Here is an 18,030-nt window from a genome sequence, read left to right on the forward strand (position 1 = left end):
ATCCGTTAAGACCAAAGACGTGTTTTATGCATCGTAGAGCGTAGATAGTTTTGGTAGGTATAGATACTTCATTCATTGTGCTGAATGCACGTTCATTTGTGGCAGTTTTCACAGGCAAGACATCAACTATGTGCAATAGAACGACTAAGTTGAAAAACATGCCAAAGGAGTAAATAAATGATAGGAGGGCAGCGATCAACGGATGTTGCCAATAGGTAGAAGGGCTGCGATCCACAGGAGGGCACTAATAGGTAGAAGAGCCCCGATCAACATCCCGAGTTTCGACAGTAGGGCACCGATAGGTAGGAAGTTGGCGAGCAGCAGGAGGGCGCCAATGGATAGAAGGGCAGCGATCAACAGGAGGGCACCAATAGGTAGGAGGGCGCCGATCAACAATCAACAGGACGGCGCCACCAGGTAAGAGGGTGGCGAGGAACAGGAGAGCACCAATAGGAGGGTGGCGATCAACAAGAGGTCGCCAATAGGTGGGAGGGCGGTCATCAACTGGAAGTCGCCAATGAGCGGAAGGGTGACGATTAAAATAGGGGTGGCAATGGTGAGGAGGGCGCCTTTGCTCAAGAGGATGACACGAACAGGAGGGCGTCTGTGCGGAGGGCGCTGGTCAACAGGAAGGTGCCAGTGGATAGGAGGGCGGTGATCAACAGGAGGGTGCCAGTGGTTAGGAGGGCGGCGATCTACACGAGGGCGCCAATAGGAGAAGGGCCCCGATTAACATTCAACAGGAAGGACTAGGGAACCAATAGGTAGGAGGGCGGCACTGAACAAGAGGGTGCCAAAAGGGAGAAAGGCGGCCTTCAAAATTTCACATGAGGGCTCAATAGGTAGGAGAGCGCCAATAATTATGAGGACGCCGATTTTTTTTTTTTAAACTTCTACACCGCCACCCATTATCAGGTGACCAGGAGTGCCCCCTCCCTCTATCCCAACGACACACAGAACCTTACGTTAACACCTCCAGGAAAATAATGAAGACAATTGTCGCGGCACTCCCAGCTAGGAAATGAAACAAACTCAAGGAAGCAAAAAACGAGACACATTATCATGCTGTTAGTATAAAGGTGTAAGAGAAGGCATAGTAGTCATAACTGAAAACAGTTAGTGACTAGTTTCTAATTCCCAGGAGTACACATTCGTTCATACATCCACACAGGAGCAGTGTTAGAAGGATTCAGATGAAGGGAATCATGCATGCAGGGGTATTATATACAAATCTGCTGGTCAGTATTCAAGCTGGGTCATTTACTGAATCTCCGTCGTTTTACTGACGCCGATCAGCAGAAGGGCGGCAATGTGTAGCAGGGTGGCGACCTACAGGAGGGCGCCTTCGGGTGAGAGGGCGCTTATTTACAGGACAGCGGCTTACATAGGCGACCACCGTTACGCTTAGAGAGCTACAGCCTACAAATGTGGTTGGAGGGCGCCCGAGGGAGCCCTCCAACCGTATTTGGAGGGCGTATTTGGAATGGGCGTCCTCCGAGGGCGCCCTCCATCCGTATTTTCCCTGTAAACACATTCGCGATTGGAGGGCGCCCTCCAGTCGCGATTGTTTTTCGATTCGATTATATCACAATTGCATTTGCGATTGGAGGGCGCCTTCGGCGCCCTCCAATCGCAAAGGGCGCCTTCGGCGCCCAAGGGGGGGGGGGCCATGGCCCAGTGGCCCCCCCCCTGCCTACGCCCCTGGAAACAACTTTTAGTGTTCTATGATTGCGAACCGTCTTAGTCGCCCGTGAAACCCGATTCTCGTAGTCAAGACCATCACCCCATTCAGACAGGCTTGTAAACTAGATCGTAATGCCTATGCCTGTTTATCTTACAGCGTGTCCGTGCGGCCGGGCGGTCTGCTGTGGCCGTCTCGTCTCCAACTCCTGGCAGTCGCCGTCTCCAGTCGTCTGCTGCTCAACATGACGGCAGTCCAGCCGGAGAACACGGAGGGCCTCGACTGCAGCGCCATCAACGTGTTCGCGGTGAGACGGACGGGGCAGAGAGGTGTTTGTGTGGGGTACGCCGGGGGTGTAGGTGTAGTAATGTGTCTGTGGTGTTGGAGATATCGGTACAGTGCGTCCGTTGTGTATTGTAGTATGTCGGCTTCGGCGGGTGCAGAAAAATAAAACGATTTTCGCTTGTTCCTAGCTTGAGCAATTACTAGCGTTCGCTTCTAGTGCAATACTTCATGAAAACAGTTGGACCCATCCTCTAGCTATATGGTAATTAACAGTTCTGAAAACTAAATATTTTGTATTGAATGAGTGATTGCTGATCTGACCTGGGTTGTCTTGACCTGTCATGACCTAAATTGTCTCAACTCTTTGCTTGACAGGCTTCGTCTTATTTCCAGGTAACCCAACAACAAGATTTTCCGTACCGCCACCGAGCCGTGTCCTCCGACCTGAGCGACATCCACGTCATCAGCTGCCTTGATCTGACCTCGGGCTCCACGGGCCCACCGCGCTTCTCGATACCAGTGACATCTACCGGTGAACTGCACGGACTAGTGTACTGGTTTCGGCCGGTAGATGACAGTGAGGTGGGGGTAGGGAGGCCAGAGTTCGGAAGGCAAATGGCAGCTGCCCTGCAGACTCGGCGAACGGTCCAACCCGGGCACGCAGTGTGTGGGACGGTGCATCCCACTGCGGATGGAGTGATTGTGATGGTGAACGAGTGATCTCACACCAGTAGGATGGCATTGAATGATGGCCGTCTGAAGAAGTGCCATTCGCGAATGCTGCTAGCCGTGCCAGTTCAAGTGAATTGTGCCAAGTGCCACTCGCGTATTACGATTGATGAGTGCCGGATGAGATTCGTCGGCGGCAGTTGAGTGCCCACTGCCCAGTGATGCCTCTCGGTTAGTACAGAGGAGTGAGGACTAATCACCGACTGAGGACAGCGAGTGGCGAGATGTGTGCGAGCTCAGGAAGACGCGGTTTCCCATCGTACTGCTGTGACCGGTCCAACGCGACTGGTGACCCTTGTAGCGCTGTGATCAATGAGCGATCCGAGTAAACTGTTGAGTGTTGAGATTGGCGCCGTGATACTGTGTGCATAAGTATTTAAGTCGCTGAAAGAATGTCAGTATTTTTCATACTAGTCATTAAAGGGACTATCCCACCTTCTAAAATGTTGTTAAAACCAGTTAAATTGTGCCCGACTTTATAGATTGGATGACCAGGGACACGGTTCTGGCATTTATTTTTCATTAAACATCCTAGGCTTCCCATATTCCAAACACAAACTTTCAAATATGTGACGTCACAGCCCAAAATTACCTCCTTCCCCAGGCCACATTACTGTCATAAAGCTGATTCTTTTTACTCTGTAGGCACCACAACAAAGTTCAGACCAAGTTTTAAGCGATTTTTCAACGAACAAATCCATTTAAATCAGAATGACTAAACGAGGTGACGTCACACTAACGGTCGCTCCATGTTGAAGATAGGGCCTTGTACAAGACCCATTTTCAAATGAAGGGAACGAATTTCTTCAACACCAAGAGGCCGCGGGGGTTGCAACCTAGATAGATAGTGGTTTCTGAACCTCGCCGCAAACTTGGCTATCTCGAGATAGCCGAGATAGCCATGGGGTTTGAGTTGATCAACTCAAACCCCATGTTAAAGGTGGGATAGTCCCTTTAATAAGAGCCATTTTTTAATTTCATCTTTTCCAAAACACAAATATGTAAACGAATAGAAGTTTCAAACGGTGGATTATTGCAATTTTGAGCCTACAACTGTCCGCTTTAACAGATCGGTTGCCTTCAGCGCACTCAACGAGGCCCAAGTGATAGTCAACCGATCTTTGAACTGAGCTACCTGCGTGAAGTGCCAGCAAAAAATAGCATTTTGCCCATGTGAACAAATACTGTATTACAAGAATCATGCGCGCTCACGGCAGCTAGAATAATGCGAGGTCCTAGTCACTGAACATATTCAAACACATGTAACATCACATATTGTCCAGCAGAAAACGGTATCGGCCGGCCGACCGCCAGACCGCGCCGACAAAGTAACAAATCCGTCCGACCGAGAGAATATAGAATCAGCCCTATACATGGCATACAAAGCGCATACGCGTAGTGCACTCTCCGCGCTCTTCACACACTAGGTCAGTCACATTCACTCGGGTTCACACTACACCGCACCGAATCGTCACCGTCCCCGGCGTCTCGCGTCCTCTCATCCAACCACCTGAGTAGTCCGGCCCGGCCGCCGTCCAGTCTCCAAGCTCGTGTATCTGGACTGCGGTAAATGCAGACTGTCGCGCTCTCTCTCCGCCCTGCCCCGCTCGCCGCTGGGTTAGTGGCGCGGTGGTGGCGGGTGCTGGGATATGATCACTGCCGGCCGGTACTGCTCGGACGCTGAGCTGCGCGCGTGTGTAGTCAGCTCCAGCGGCGCCTCCTGCGGCTCCAGCTCCAGACAGGGCTGCTGGAGCTCCAGGTGAAGCGGCTCCAGCCGCGGGTGAGCGGACTCCAGGTGGCTTGGGAGTGACTCCACGTGCAGCTGCAGCGGCTCCAGGCGAGTCTGGATCGGCTCGAGTCGGGTCTGGATCGGGTCTAGCCTGGTCTGGATGGGTTCGAGCCGAGTCTGGATGGGCTCCACGCGGGCGGGCAGCTGGGGCTCCAGGCGGGTGTGGACCGGCTCGATTCGCGCCGGCCTCGGCTCCGAGCAGTCACCGAACAGATGGTCGCCCTCCAGGTGACGGATCGCCTCCACGATCGTATCCAGGTTCTGACGCGATGTTGTCGAGCTCAAGTACATTGGCCTGAGGGAGATAGACAAAAAAGTCAGTGATAGTCGTGGTATACGGAGCGTGAACACTTCACTAACGCAACATAAGAAGAAAAAACGAATAGCGGGACAGTTAGCTACGAAGTCTCGAACAGTTCAAACAGCTTTGTCCATTGAATCCGCCAACTTCGACGCAGACGCAGTCACTTCAGCTGGCAGTTCTGGGATCGTTTAACTGAACAGCAAGGCCTGACTTGACCCAATCTGACTTGGCAGTTGGCAACTTGCCCAACAAGAATATTACGAAGAGTTTGTCTATAAGTTTGACATTACATACCAAGCACCAATACCAAGTGCACCTCTCCCAAATTCCCAGTGTCCCCCTTTATCGTACCTGCGAGGGGCCACTGGCGGCGGTGGCGGCGGCGGCGGCTGGACGGTTTCTTCCGACACCATCACATGCTGTTCGCTCATCACCAGCTGTGGTGACGCTGCCGGCTCAAGGCGGGGCTTCTTGAACCGCATGTGCACCCGCTGCTGCTGCTGTTGCTGTTGCTGCTGCTGCTGCTGCTGCTGTTCTTCGGTCTGCCGGAGCCGCTCCTCAGCCGCCAGCCGCTGCAGCCGCTCGCGCTCCAGCTGCGCGCGCAGCTCCTGCAGCTCCATGCGCAGCGTGAGCAGCTGCGGCTCCTGCGGCGCGGACGGCGGCCGGTGCGCCGACTCCCCCGTCGTCAGCTCCTCCTGGGAAGCGGAGCGCGGCACCGCCGACTGGGGCGGTGCCGGCGGCGGCGGCGGGCTGTCCGCAGCGCCGGCCGCCGGGTCCGGAGACTCGGAGCCGCCCGACGACTGCGGCCCCAGCAGTCGCTTCAACTGGCAGTTCTGGGTGAGCAGGTGCGCCTTCTCCTGCTCCAGGTTACAGATGAAGTCGGAGGTCTGCTGCAGAATCGCCGCCTGTGAACAGAACGGAGAGCGGTCAGTGGTCGGTGGTTATATGGTGGTCAGCAGTCAGATGAGTGGTCAGCGGTCAGATGAGTCACAGATTTGAACGGTCAGCGGCCGGTGGTGGGCTCGAAGAGGCAGCAGTCGGTGGTTCGCGGCCGACCCGAATTTAGACGGCAGCGGGGTGCTAATAACAGCCAATGGCAAAAAAAGATGGATGAAACCCTATCTATCGACCGATGTTCGAGATGTTCGCGAGAATTGCTCATAAATGGCCTTATGGCCAGCAATAGAAATTACATGCCACATGCTAATAACCAGGATATGAAAAATGCACAGTAAACTCTATTCATCTCGCTTTTCCATAAAAATACCAACAAATCAATGTTCGTGTATTTGTTTTGGCTTTTATTTCACTTAAGTGAGCACATAAAAAACGAGAGCAATAATTAAAGTGTTTTTTTATGATCTCCGTCATCATCAAAAAATATCAGGATCGCTTTGATTTATTTTCATTTTCTCGTCATTCATATCTACAATCATAACAATAACTTTCGAATCAGTATCCTGAAAGGAATGGAATTTAGACGCAAAAGCCTCCTTCACTATTTGCCCCATATCGAGGAAAAACGACCAGGCACGCACAACCCACCAATGTTATGTACCGTTATAACATCAGCGACCTTGCCTTGAAAATACCACGCGCGCACCGTCTCGTGTCCTTGGCAAACATCCCTGTCTGGCACGCTGTAACGCACCGCCCGTGGCTCCCCCGGCCGGTAACGACCCGGCGCGCGGGCCCGATCATTTTCCAGTCGGCGCGCTACGACCCCTGTTTCCCGGCACCTGCTACGGTCGATTACGTTACGCGCGTAGTACGCTATCCGCGTGCGTGCGTGGCGCCGCCGACCCGTAGTATCCGGTCTCCCGCCGCCGCCGCCGCCGCCGAGTCGGTGGGGGGGGGGGGGGAGGGGACAGACGGGGAAGGTCGGTATCCGCCCGGCGACCGCCAGCCGCCATCGACCGGCGCCGCGCCGCGCCGCCGCCTCATTGAGCGGTGGTGCTATTTCCAAGATTGCCGCCGGCCGGGCAGAGGCTAGCCGGTGCGGACGCCCTCGCGCCGGCGGCGTCGGTGGCCTCTGCCGGGGGGTGCGGCGGCGGCCAGCTGGCGGCCCAGCTGACGGTGATTCAGCCACGCCGCGCCACGCCGCGGCGCCGCCGCCGCCGGCCGGCTGACTGTCCGACCTTGGTCGGCCGGGTGGCGGGCGCGGACGGCGGCATGTGGGACGGCCAGCCGGCGCCCCGGCGGGGATCGCTGCACCGTGCAGCAGCCCCGCCGGTGACCGACATTCGGCCGGCATGAATCACACCGCAGGATGATGTGTCTCACACGAGCCCGCGTCGCTCAGAGACTGGGATTTCACCCGAGACCAGCCGAGACGACCGCCGGATGGCAGGGGCCAGGGACGCCCCGGCCGACCGACCAGCTGCCACAAATAGTTCTTTGATGCTGAAGAGCAACAGGGGGAAGGAGCAATCCATCAAACATCAGTTGACGAGATCACGCACTGTGATATATGAAGGGACAAACCTTCGCGCGGAAGCTTTTTATAAAACGATCACCATTATCCGGCATGGTATGGATTAGAGACGTTTGATGACGTGTTCAGGGTACCCGACAGTGGATATTAAAGTTCAGCAATTTGGTTATCGTGATAGCTGTCAAGCTGCTACGATAGACGTCATGACGTTTTAAGTAGATACTCTGTAGTTCCGCGACGAATCGGGATCAATGACATTTACAACGGTGCGTAAATTCATATGGGGTGACGCACTGACGCTAGCGCTGCTGGGGTTGAATAAACAACCCGAATGAATGGATTATTTGATAACGCTAAATCACGAACTGAATGTGACGTGGACGCTGGAAATCTATCCGGTAAAATGACACCCGATTCAGTGGCAGAAAATATGATTTGCAGGGAGCGACACGGCAGCAATGCCATCTTCACAATAGGTCTTTTCACAGAATACAGACGATGCTAATCGTACACCACGGGATTTCATTAAATTCCCATATTTTTACGGGACAGTGGGATAGAAACGAAAAATGTCTACTAACAAATACATATTAGGATGTCGGGAACACCATTCACACCAAATTATTTCAAATCAGAGGATACCAAACAGATATGCCAAAATCGCGACTTTGCGCGAGTCGGGCCAAGAAGATGGAGCCCTCCAATTTCTGTGAGGTATGTCGGCTGAAGCCTATAACAATTTTCAATTTTGGCGCCGGCGCTGGGCGCATGAAGATCATTTGAGTGCAACGCATGGATTAAATACGGTGCAGCTTCGAGCGAGTTGGCCTTTGCTAAATTTGGATGTTTTGCGTCACCACTTCTCAAGCAGGTGCAAAACATTAGGTCACGTTTGCTACGCAAAAAAGCAGTCACCAGTCACCACGGCTTCCCATTAAAGAATAAAGGATTAATAGAGGGCGCAAATTCAATATACCCTGGCACCAACTACGTTTGCGTCCTTCACGCACTATTAAACCCGTGAAAGAATATATAATGAGAAAGCAGAAGGCAATAATTAATAATGCGAAGGTAAACAATCAGTAGGCAGTTCATCGTTCAACTGATAATTTTTTTCGTTTGATAGTGTGAAAGAAATGAACTCAATAACGATAACTGAAAGAAATCTGACTGAAACTGAAAGAAAGAAGCCGTAATCGCCACGCCATATGTGGAAGGCTTTTGGTGTCAATACATACATACATACATACATACATACAATCAACGATAACTGAAAGGAATGTGTTGAAGATAAGAATACAACAGCTGTTGATTCTGAATATTTTCGTATCCCCTGTCAAACTATGATATTCAGCCAAACCACTACTGAAATCAACGTCAAACCGTTCCTTCCGCCGAGCCGCTGCGCCGAGCTGAGGGTCGCAGGGGTCAGAGGGAGCGCGCGCGGGCGGTGCCGGCAGACATGACGCAGTTGGCCGCGGCCTCTCCCCTCCCCTCCCTTCCCTCCAGCAGCTGACGTCAGCCGGCCGCCGACCGGCGTGGCACCCCTCCCCTCCCCCTCCCGACCGGCCGCGCCCGGCCAGCCAGCTGTGTCAACAGCCGCAGCGCGCATGCGCAGATCTCGGGCCGCTGACCGAGGCGTCCGTCACGTGCGCCCGGCGCCGCCGCCGCCGCGGCGACCGTCCGCCCTTGGCCGGCGTCCCGCCGCCGCCAGCCGCCGCGCCACCCCATGGCGGCCCCGCCGCTGCCGGGCGGCGGCGTCTGGTGGCCGCGCCGAGCCCGCGTCCCCGGCAGGTGCGGGAGAGAGCGGTCGGCCGGCCGGCCTCAGCTATAGCCGCCCGCGGGACGCCCGGGCGCGGCGTGCCGGTCACGAGACCACCCTACGCGCGTCCCACTGCCCACCAAGCTAAACGCAGTAGGTCGTTCGGCGACTCACCTTGCTCAGTTTCTCGCCCTCACGCTGCGGCAGCATCGCTCGCAGCGCCAGGAAGCCGGCGTTGATGCTCTGCATGCGTCGTCGCTCGTTGCTGTTGGCCACCTCGCGACGAATGCGCTTCTCCTGCTCCAGAGAGGCAGGCTGAGCACACACCGTGCCTGGGCTCAGGTATCTGTGAAACAGACAACGGGGCGACAGTTAGATGGGGGCAAGGCAGAAGCGTGCAGGTCACATGGCAATAATTATGCTTAGTTGCTTGATCAGGTGACAGGTTTCCTACGACAATCGACGGTTCGTAGCCAAAGCTTCGCGCCGACCACCATTCGAGGACGAGGTTATTAAATTTTGCAAAGTGGATGCTCAGCAGGATTCCTGCTAGTATGTACTGATAGACAGCAATCTTGCCCCGGATAACGGTCATGCGAACAACCATGATTTACAACGGTCGTAAACGTAAGAATTCTTGCGTAAAATAAAAGATAACAAGTAGCTCTAAATAGCTTGCACGGCAAAATCCAAGGTCACAGCTGCTTGTGCTGATACGGAACTGTTTCGCTGCCACGTGATTTTTTAGGACGTTCACGCATCAGCTTCTTGATTGGTGTATGCGAGTGCAAAACATATATTAATTATCAATCAAATGTCTGAATCGCTTTGATAAACGAAACATGCGCGCAACACTTGACGAATGAACTAATAAAAAATCGCATTAGGCTTCATTCAAACGAATGAATGGCAACTCTGCAAACGGCTCTGCACGATCATGGTTGTGAGCAAAGGTCATGTTTATATCTTAATCCTAAACTCAGCAGGCCATGAGCTCATGTCTGTCGCAAAGAACTGCATATAAAAAGCATTCTTTGATTTATCTGTAGATGAAATGTAGGCATATAACAGTTGTCGTTATCCATTGGCCAAAGCGGTTGAAAAGCACAATATTACAACAAGAGTTAGAGCACCACAACTTGCGTAGCTTTGTCATTCACCGATATTACATAAATACGACCAAGATCACCGAAATTACATAAATGCGACCAAGATCAGAGAACGATTTAATTTAAAAAAAGGACGAGCTTACTCTTCAGTAGCGCAAGATACGCCAGATATTAACCCGCGCACCGACGGGGGGGGCGGATATCCGCCCCCCCCTGAGGTTTTTCGCGGATAGCGGGAAAACCGCGGCGCGTAGCGCCGCGAAATTTGGTATGACTATTCTCTCATCAATTTTACACATGGTGTGCAAGTTTGAACCTCCTAACTTTTAAGGTCAGGTCACCAGGTCACTTTGAATGACCCAACCTCAAGTCACTTTTTTGCAACTTTGTCACCGTGCCAGAGCTACAGTAGATGTCGGAGGCCTTTGAAAGTCGCAGGATGTTATTAGGTCATTAGTAGCTACAATTTGTATATCTCGGAATTTTGATGTCGGTGACCTAAGGTCAGGTCAATTTCGCGACCTCCCCATTATAAGTCAATGGGGGAAAAATCAACTCCCTGTTTTTACCACTAAAACGGGTCGGAATGGCCCCATATACCATACATGACTTCACATACGATCAACCTTCACTACCTTGAGGTCTGTTTTGCTGTTGGGCAGCTGTAAGGTCATGTGACGTCATCAAAGGTCACCAAAGGTTTTTTGCCAATAACTCCTTACAGGAACAAGATACAGCCGCGCGGATGGTCTCATTGTGTTCAGCTCGTCAAGACGCATCGAATGATATACATGATGACCTCGAGGTCACGTGACCTGAGGTCATCCTTTGACCTTGACCTTTCGAGGTCAACATATATATCATTCGATGCGGATTGACGAGAGGATCACGATGATGCCCTTAGTTTGTTCCTATCTTGACTACTTCGAAAGTTATTCGAGAAAAACCCTCTCCATATCTAGCGCCGCCATTTTGACTTTTTCGACCCCTGTGACGTCATCTTTGACCTGACCTGAAAATGACCTTAGTAAAAATTGTAGACCTTGTCCGTGCGTATCCGATGCCGTTTACCGCTTGTCGCTATCTTGCTTCGTTCTCGAGATCTCAGGGGGGGGCGGTCATCCGCCCCCCCCCCCCCCGTCGGTACTAAGTTGGCGCAGACCCCCGTCGGTGCGCGGGTTAACAGGACCAGTTGGCTACTCTAAAGTCTAAACTAACGAACTTGACTCATGGTGAAGTCAGTACCCTCTCACCCACCGCGTCGTTGAAAATTAAACGGCACGTGCCACGTGCCGAATCCCAATGATCATTTCACACCTGTTTCAATCACATACACATCGGGCGTGCGAACCGGAAACGGCCTGCGGACAGGTGGCTGACCTTTACCCAAAAGATGATGGATCGACTACGTTTATAAAGAGATCCCCCAAGCGGTTTTTTAAAGGCAAATGTTTTCCCGGTAGCAGTAACCTTCTTACAATTACGAGACGAGGCGAAAGAATATTTCGTTTCAAGAATAAGTTCTGGGGAAAGAAAAATCTAGTCTCGGTGTGTTCAGAGCAATTACCAAAGTTCCCTCACAAGAACTGGTTCGAAATCGGAAGATGAAAACAATCGGTAAAATACCCCTCCACGTCCGGTTACAGCAGTGGTCGGCAGGTCATTCGGGGTCGTGCCCCCTTTTTGGGCTCCAGGCAGGGCCATTACCCCCACCTACCAGACCCCATTGCTGACACAACTAAGTTTACTGAAATTCCATACCGTCCTGGAACTCTTTGGGTATTTGTGCATTTCCAATGCATCAAATATAAAACATGACACTTCCTCCACAAAACATTTAATGCCTATATCCCAGTAGCGGCGGAACACCTTCAATTAAAGGAAATAGTTCACTTTTTAACATGGGTTTTGAACTGGAATAGCAGTTCCGTAGCTTGGGCTGAGACGAGCATAAATCAGGAGCTTTTACAGCCCAACGATCACCCTAGGCAAAGATATTCTATTTCTCGTCCCGATTGCGTTGAGGATGTGTGCCTTGCATAAATTTCCATCCAGTATGAAAAGAGCATGGGTCCCGAAAATTCTTCAGAAACTAAAGAAATTATCTACGAGAACTCTAGAGAAATTCTCGTACTGATCAATTAGGACATTCAGGGGAACATTATCAGATCGAGCAGATCGCCCAAATGCCGGTGGCTGCGATAATTTCTCTGTTTCTGAAGAATTTTCGGGACCCATGCTCTTTTCATACTGGATCGCGTGTGCCTTACAGAAACTGAAAAGTTCTTCCTATATCAAAATATAGAAAAAAATATTTTGTTATAAAAAGGTTTTATTTTCTTTGCTGATTATTTTGAACATAAAAAATAATAAATCGTTGCAAAAAAATAATAATTTCATGAAAGTGAACTATTTCCTTTAAGGGGGAGGGGGGAGCACTGCCGACTTTTGGTCCCATTCTTTCCATGCAACGCCCATAGGGCTAATGTTAAAATGCAAAAATCAAAGGGTGCACGGTGCCCCGGTGCCCTCCCCGTTCCGCCGCCTATGCTATATCCCATTTAACCCTTGTACGTATAGGGGCGGCGGGTGGTTTTTCGTTAAAAGCTCACGTAAAAGGCATTGGATCACGACCAAATTGTACCCTCGAGCCCATCATTTTTTTTTTCACCAGCCCGGAAAATATCATGACCTGAGACCAGTTTTACCAACAGAAAAATAACCGCCTGCCGGAATTTTTGCCTCAAGACCGCTTCACATACCTATATCCCATCGCGTAAACGCGATGGGCTCGTAAGCGGATAGGGCTTCACCGTTTACGCTCCATATGTGAAACGATCTTTAGGCAAAAATTCCGGCAGGCGGCTATTTTTCTGTTGGTAAAACTGGCCTCTGGATCCATAATGACCGTTGGCTTATGAGCTTTTTCTGGAGATCATCTTGAGCCATAAAATCTCACTTCTAGAAGTTATAGCGGGTCCCGATTTTCTCGACACTTATCATTGCCCTCTTGAATGAGACGGAATGACCAAGGACCTTAAAAAGGGGCAGCAGCGGCTTCCTGTGGTCACGGGTAGCACGCTCGTCTTTTTTATGCACAGCTCCATATCAGAGTCCGAGAGGCCGCGGGGTCCGATCGACTCCTCCCCCTTACGTTAGCGGCTGTTGAAACGCCAACAGACGGGCGACGGTTAAAAGTTGCAGCTGCTTTTGAACGACTGTACGGAGGGGTGAGATGGTGAGGCGAGCAGGTACGTGAAAATTGGTATCTAATCAATAGTGTGCTGTGCCTTTGGCCTGGGCTAATCTTTGAACCCTGGGATGCAACAGTCACGATGGCTCCATCACTGGAGCTACAAACTCTAAAAATGTTGATAAGCGTTTAGGAAGGCCTTTAAATTAAATATTAATTTGCTTTAAATTAAGAATAAAGTTAAAATTGAAAAAATGATATATAGCCCGACGTTTCGCATTTATTGCTTATTCATGGGCAAGTGAGATACTGCACAATTTGGTCAACATACACATTAAAAATATACTCAACACATTAAAGATATACTCAACATGTCAAGAAGTGTTATGGAAGAGCCAATTAAGTACAAGCAATTTACGTTAGCCAAAAATGAAACCGAACGATCGAACGAATAGTTTCTTCAAAGATGCATAGAGGAAAAAGTTCTTCCTTCCTCAACGCCAGTACAGCCGAAATAGAAGAAACAGCATTTCACTCCAGCAGCTAAAGCATATCTAGAAGATGCAATCAAGACTTTGCAAAGTAGGAACGTAATCTTGTCGAACCGCATTGGAAACCATGTGCAACTTCCAGAACATCCGAGAGATCGACTGAAGGCAGTATCAGCTGAAGTTGAAATGAACTTAAAAAGGAAGCTAGACAGATTATGGGATCCAAGTGATTGGAACACAGCTGGAAACATGTCTCTACAAATGTACCAAATGATGGAGCCATTAGGGCCCTTCAAGAAGTATTATGACTAGTGGACGATGTCCAACTCCCAGTTCCAGAGAAGGATGATTACGATAGGCTGGTCGAACTTTGCATAAACGGACGTGTACGTAGAAACGCATTCGATCGATCGAACTGATACGATATCGTTTAGTGAAAGACATGTTTATAGAAAAGCGTGCTGTCAATGATGATATTTGAATTTTTAATGTGTATGTTGACCAAATTGTGCTGTATCTCACTTGCCCATGAATAAGCAATAAATGCGAAACGTCGGGCTATATATCATTTTTTTCAATTTTAACTTTATTCTTAATTTAAAGCAAATTAATATTTAATTTAAAGGCCTTCCTAAACGCTTATCAACAATTGTCAATCTATATATACTCAAACTCTAAAAAGATAGGCTTTCTCAGAATCCCTCATTACCCCCACCGAAAGGGCTCCATTACCCCCAAAGGGGGCATGCCCCACCATTTGCCGACCCCTGCGTAAAAGGCATTGGATCACGACCAAATTGTACCCTCGAGCCCATCATTTTTTTTTTTTCACCAGCCCGGAAAATATCATGACCTGAGACCAGTTTTACCAACAGAAAAATAACCGCCTGCCGGAATTTTTGCCTCAAGACCGCTTCACATACCTATATCCCATCGCGTAAACGCGATGGGCTCGTAAGCGGATAGGGCTTCACCGTTTACGCTCCATATGTGAAACGATCTTTAGGCAAAAATTCCGGCAGGCGGCTATTTTTCTGTTGGTAAAACTGGCCTCTGGATCCATAATGACCGTTGGCTTATGAGCTTTTTCTGGAGATCATCTTGAGCCATAAAATCTCACTTCTAGAAGTTATAGCGGGTCCCGATTTTCTCGACACTTATCATTGCCCTCTTGAATGAGACGGAATGACCAAGGACCTTAAAAAGGGGCAGCAGCGGCTTCCTGTGGTCACGGGTAGCACGCTCGTCTTTTTATGCACAGCTCCATATCAGAGTCCGAGAGGCCGCGGGGTCCGATCGACTCCTCCCCCTTACGTTAGCGGCTGTTGAAACGCCAACAGACGGGCGACGGTTAAAAGTTGCAGCTGCTTTTGAACGACTGTACGGAGGGGTGAGATGGTGAGGCGAGCAGGTACGTGAAAATTGGTATCTAATCAATAGTGTGCTGTGCCTTTGGCCTGGGCTAATCTTTGAACCCTGGGATGCAACAGTCACGATGGCTCCATCACTGGAGCTACAAACTCTAAAAAGATAGGCTTTCTCAGAATCCCTCATTACCCCCACCGAAAGGGCTCCATTACCCCCAAAGGGGGCATGCCCCACCATTTGCCGACCCCTGGGTTACAGCTAAGCTCCAATAAATTTCAATTCCTTCTTTCGCGAAATAGGAAACGTTCCTATGCTTAGAAGAAATAGGCATGGTTAAGCCGTTTAACATACCTAGCAAACAAGCACAGAATAATTATGTGCTTCACACTGTGCACAGATTAAAGAATAATAACTCTTGAATCTGTGTCACAGATTTAAGAAAAAAAATCATGTACATCCAGCCGTTTCTCCGTCCCCTGCATGATAATAAGTTTTGACAGAATAACCTCCAAGATCAGTGACTTTTTTTGTGGAAAATGTAGGAAAATGTTAGCGCTAAAATCACATGCAGCTTTGCCAGTAACACTGTTATGTGAGCAGATGGTTTTAAACGCCCCGTTTAATAAATCGGGAGTAGCATCGTAAAGAACAAAATTATCAATAGAGGGGACCGGAAAATGAACACATCCTACACCTATGACAGATGATGAAAAAATTCGGGGATCAAATTGAGGCGTTTAATGGCATATGGGAAAGCAAATCGAATACTATGCACTATGCAGGTCAGGCACCCGAATCGTCTGATTAGAATCCCTCAAGTCAAATTACACACACCCAAAACTCGCAAGATTTTCGCGCGAGCCACCAGCACTTCTGGAATGCATTTCATATTGCGGGCATGGCGCGCCGGTTACATCAGCCCCGGCCGAACAGCTGAACGCTCTGCCGGCACCGACCGACCGCACCCTCTCGCACGTGACGCCAGTGGGCGGGGTCAAAACAATACCGCTGTCAGCAACCTGGCACTGCAACCATCAACACCGGGGATGCAGACGAGTTGCTCTCAAATACCCCTCATTCACTAGACACCTAGCCTCTCAACGGCGTGAGCGGTGCAACGCCAAAAATGAGCGGGAAAATGAAGCCCGGAGCACCACGCCCCTGAGCCCAAAATCAAAACAAAAGGAAGACAAAATACATGCAAAAAGAATTTTACCACAATTCCAATGTCAGGAGGGATTATTACATTTGGGAACAAGGATGCATGCGGTTCCTAATCAGGCAAAGTCCCAGCAACGGACGAATATAACCACGTGCTCCGAACCAAGAACAGTTGAAAAATGCTTATTTGTATCCTGAGGCTCCAAATACTCCACTAAAATGAATTGACCATTTACACACATGAAGCAATCAAGCCATTTTAGCAAGAGTATGGATACAAAATAAAAATAATAAACCCACCTTTCCACGTCTCCGGTAACCCCGATCTCGCTCTCGTGGCTGCCGGGTAAATCGCCCACTCCATCCTTATCGGCGACTTTCAGGTGCATTTTCAAGCGTCAACACGCTTTCAGAACACTTTGTCGCACACACACCTACGCGCTTGCCGGGTTACACCCCTTTTTCAAATTCAAATGCAACCGCGCGCCCCACACCCCACGCCAAGATCACCAACTAATGGCGGGTGACTTGGCGGGAAACAGCTGCGCCTCGCGGCCGCCAGAGTTCATACGCGCATCAAGGTCATGTTTTATGCTAGAAATATTTCATCTAGAATACATATTTCGATGTAGCATACGGATTTAGCCTAATCTAGATGTAATTATGGTACCCAGACGAGGTATTCGTAATATAAAGCGCAAAACATGAATATCTACTTTTTGTAGCGCATGCATTCCTTAGTCACCACTCCCAGACGGTCGTCAGGTGGCGCCACGTGCCGGCGAGCGGCAAACGTTTGAACTATCAGCTGACTGCGGGCGTGACCTCGATCGTGGGAGCGAAATCGCTCGGCTGGCGGCCGTCGACTATTTTTGGATTCGTACGAGATGTCATGCTCAACTTCTCCCGTATTTTCAATGATCCGACAATGGCCTGATCTACTCAGCGTCATTGGAGGCATAGCAAATAACGAGCACGGACGAACGGAGGGCCCGTCTCCGATGGAATGCGGCCGCGTGGTCAGCGACCACGTGGTCCGGCCACGCCGGCCACCACCTGGCACCTGGTGGTCCAAAATCGGCCCACGACCCGTCCTAGTTAACAGTTATGTAGGGTGTAGCTCCAATTGTGACCTATTTAGTGAGCTATCTTTCGGCATTGTTGCTCCAAGGCTGAACTTGAAGACAACTGCGGACGTATGAAGGACGAGGAAGGGAGGAGATACGTGGGTTATAAACCTGAAATTTAATGGTTGGCGAACGGGTCATTCAATTGCACCCGCTTGTTTTTCACAGAGCGATGACATGTCACGCCACGGCCCTCCCCTACTCAAGGTTACAACTCGCTTCTCCCTCCCCCCCCCCCCCCCCATGGGCGGCGCCACCGGGGGGGACGGGGGGGACAGGTCCCCCGCTATCGAAAGTTAGGGGGGTACAGTACCCCCCTATCGGCGAGGCCCGTTCAATAGTTGATAATAATGCATTGTAAAGTTATCCGTCGCATTTAATGCATCGTTGGTTAATCAAGGCAGGTTCTGAATAAAGATTGCTGTTGGGATGTATCGCAGGGGGTCCTGGCCATCTGCAAAAGGTGTGGAGCTTGATGCCTATAAGGTGATCGGCAGGGCCTCGGGGATCGTGCCCCCCCCCCCTTTTGGGGCGCCAGGCAGGGTTATTACCTCCCCACCACTGCCAGACCCCATTGCCGACAAAACCAAGTTAACT

The 18,030-nt window shown here is 50.4% G+C and overlaps 2 protein-coding genes across 3 annotated transcripts in view; one reads left to right on the forward strand and one right to left on the reverse strand.

Annotated features, from left to right (window-relative positions):
- LOC122374264 (protein arginine N-methyltransferase 9-like) overlaps positions 1 to 3,088 on the forward strand; it is a 34,174-nt gene extending 31,086 nt beyond the window's left edge. For both annotated transcript variants that reach the window (XM_043352899.1, XM_043352900.1), the window contains exons 7-8: positions 1,841 to 1,988; positions 2,360 to 3,088. In XM_043352899.1, coding sequence (XP_043208834.1) covers positions 1,841 to 1,988; positions 2,360 to 2,686 — 475 coding nt within the window. In that variant the 3' untranslated portion in view covers positions 2,687 to 3,088. The remainder of the gene's footprint in view (positions 1 to 1,840; positions 1,989 to 2,359) is intronic.
- A 770-nt stretch (positions 3,089 to 3,858) lies between these two features.
- Positions 3,859 to 16,812, reverse strand: LOC122374267 (transcription factor AP-4-like). Its single transcript, XM_043352907.1, has 4 exons — positions 16,607 to 16,812; positions 9,159 to 9,330; positions 5,140 to 5,693; positions 3,859 to 4,779 (listed from the first exon to the last, which is right to left on the reverse strand). The coding sequence occupies exons 1-4, from the start codon at positions 16,693 to 16,695 to the stop codon at positions 4,314 to 4,316; spliced, it is 1,281 nt and encodes a 426-aa protein (XP_043208842.1). The 5' UTR covers positions 16,696 to 16,812; the 3' UTR covers positions 3,859 to 4,313.
- Between the last annotated feature and the right edge of the window lie 1,218 nt (positions 16,813 to 18,030).

The sequence above is a fragment of the Amphibalanus amphitrite genome, unplaced genomic scaffold, assembly GCF_019059575.1.
Source record: "Amphibalanus amphitrite isolate SeventyFive unplaced genomic scaffold, NRLGWU_Aamphi_draft 001629F_arrow, whole genome shotgun sequence".
In the NCBI taxonomy this organism is placed as follows: domain Eukaryota; kingdom Metazoa; phylum Arthropoda; class Thecostraca; order Balanomorpha; family Balanidae; genus Amphibalanus; species Amphibalanus amphitrite.

Coding starts and splice junctions, on each gene's coding strand:
- LOC122374267 (XM_043352907.1), bottom strand. CDS start 16,695: ATGCACCTGAAAGTCGCCGATAAGGATGGAGTGGGCGATTTACCCGGC. Junction 5,694..9,158: donor AGGGCGAGAAACTGAGCAAG/GTGAGTCGCCGA, acceptor TTCTGTTCACAG/GCGGCGATTCTGCAGCAGAC. Junction 4,780..5,139: donor CCGCCAGTGGCCCCTCGCAG/GTACGATAAAGG, acceptor TATCTCCCTCAG/GCCAATGTACTTGAGCTCGA.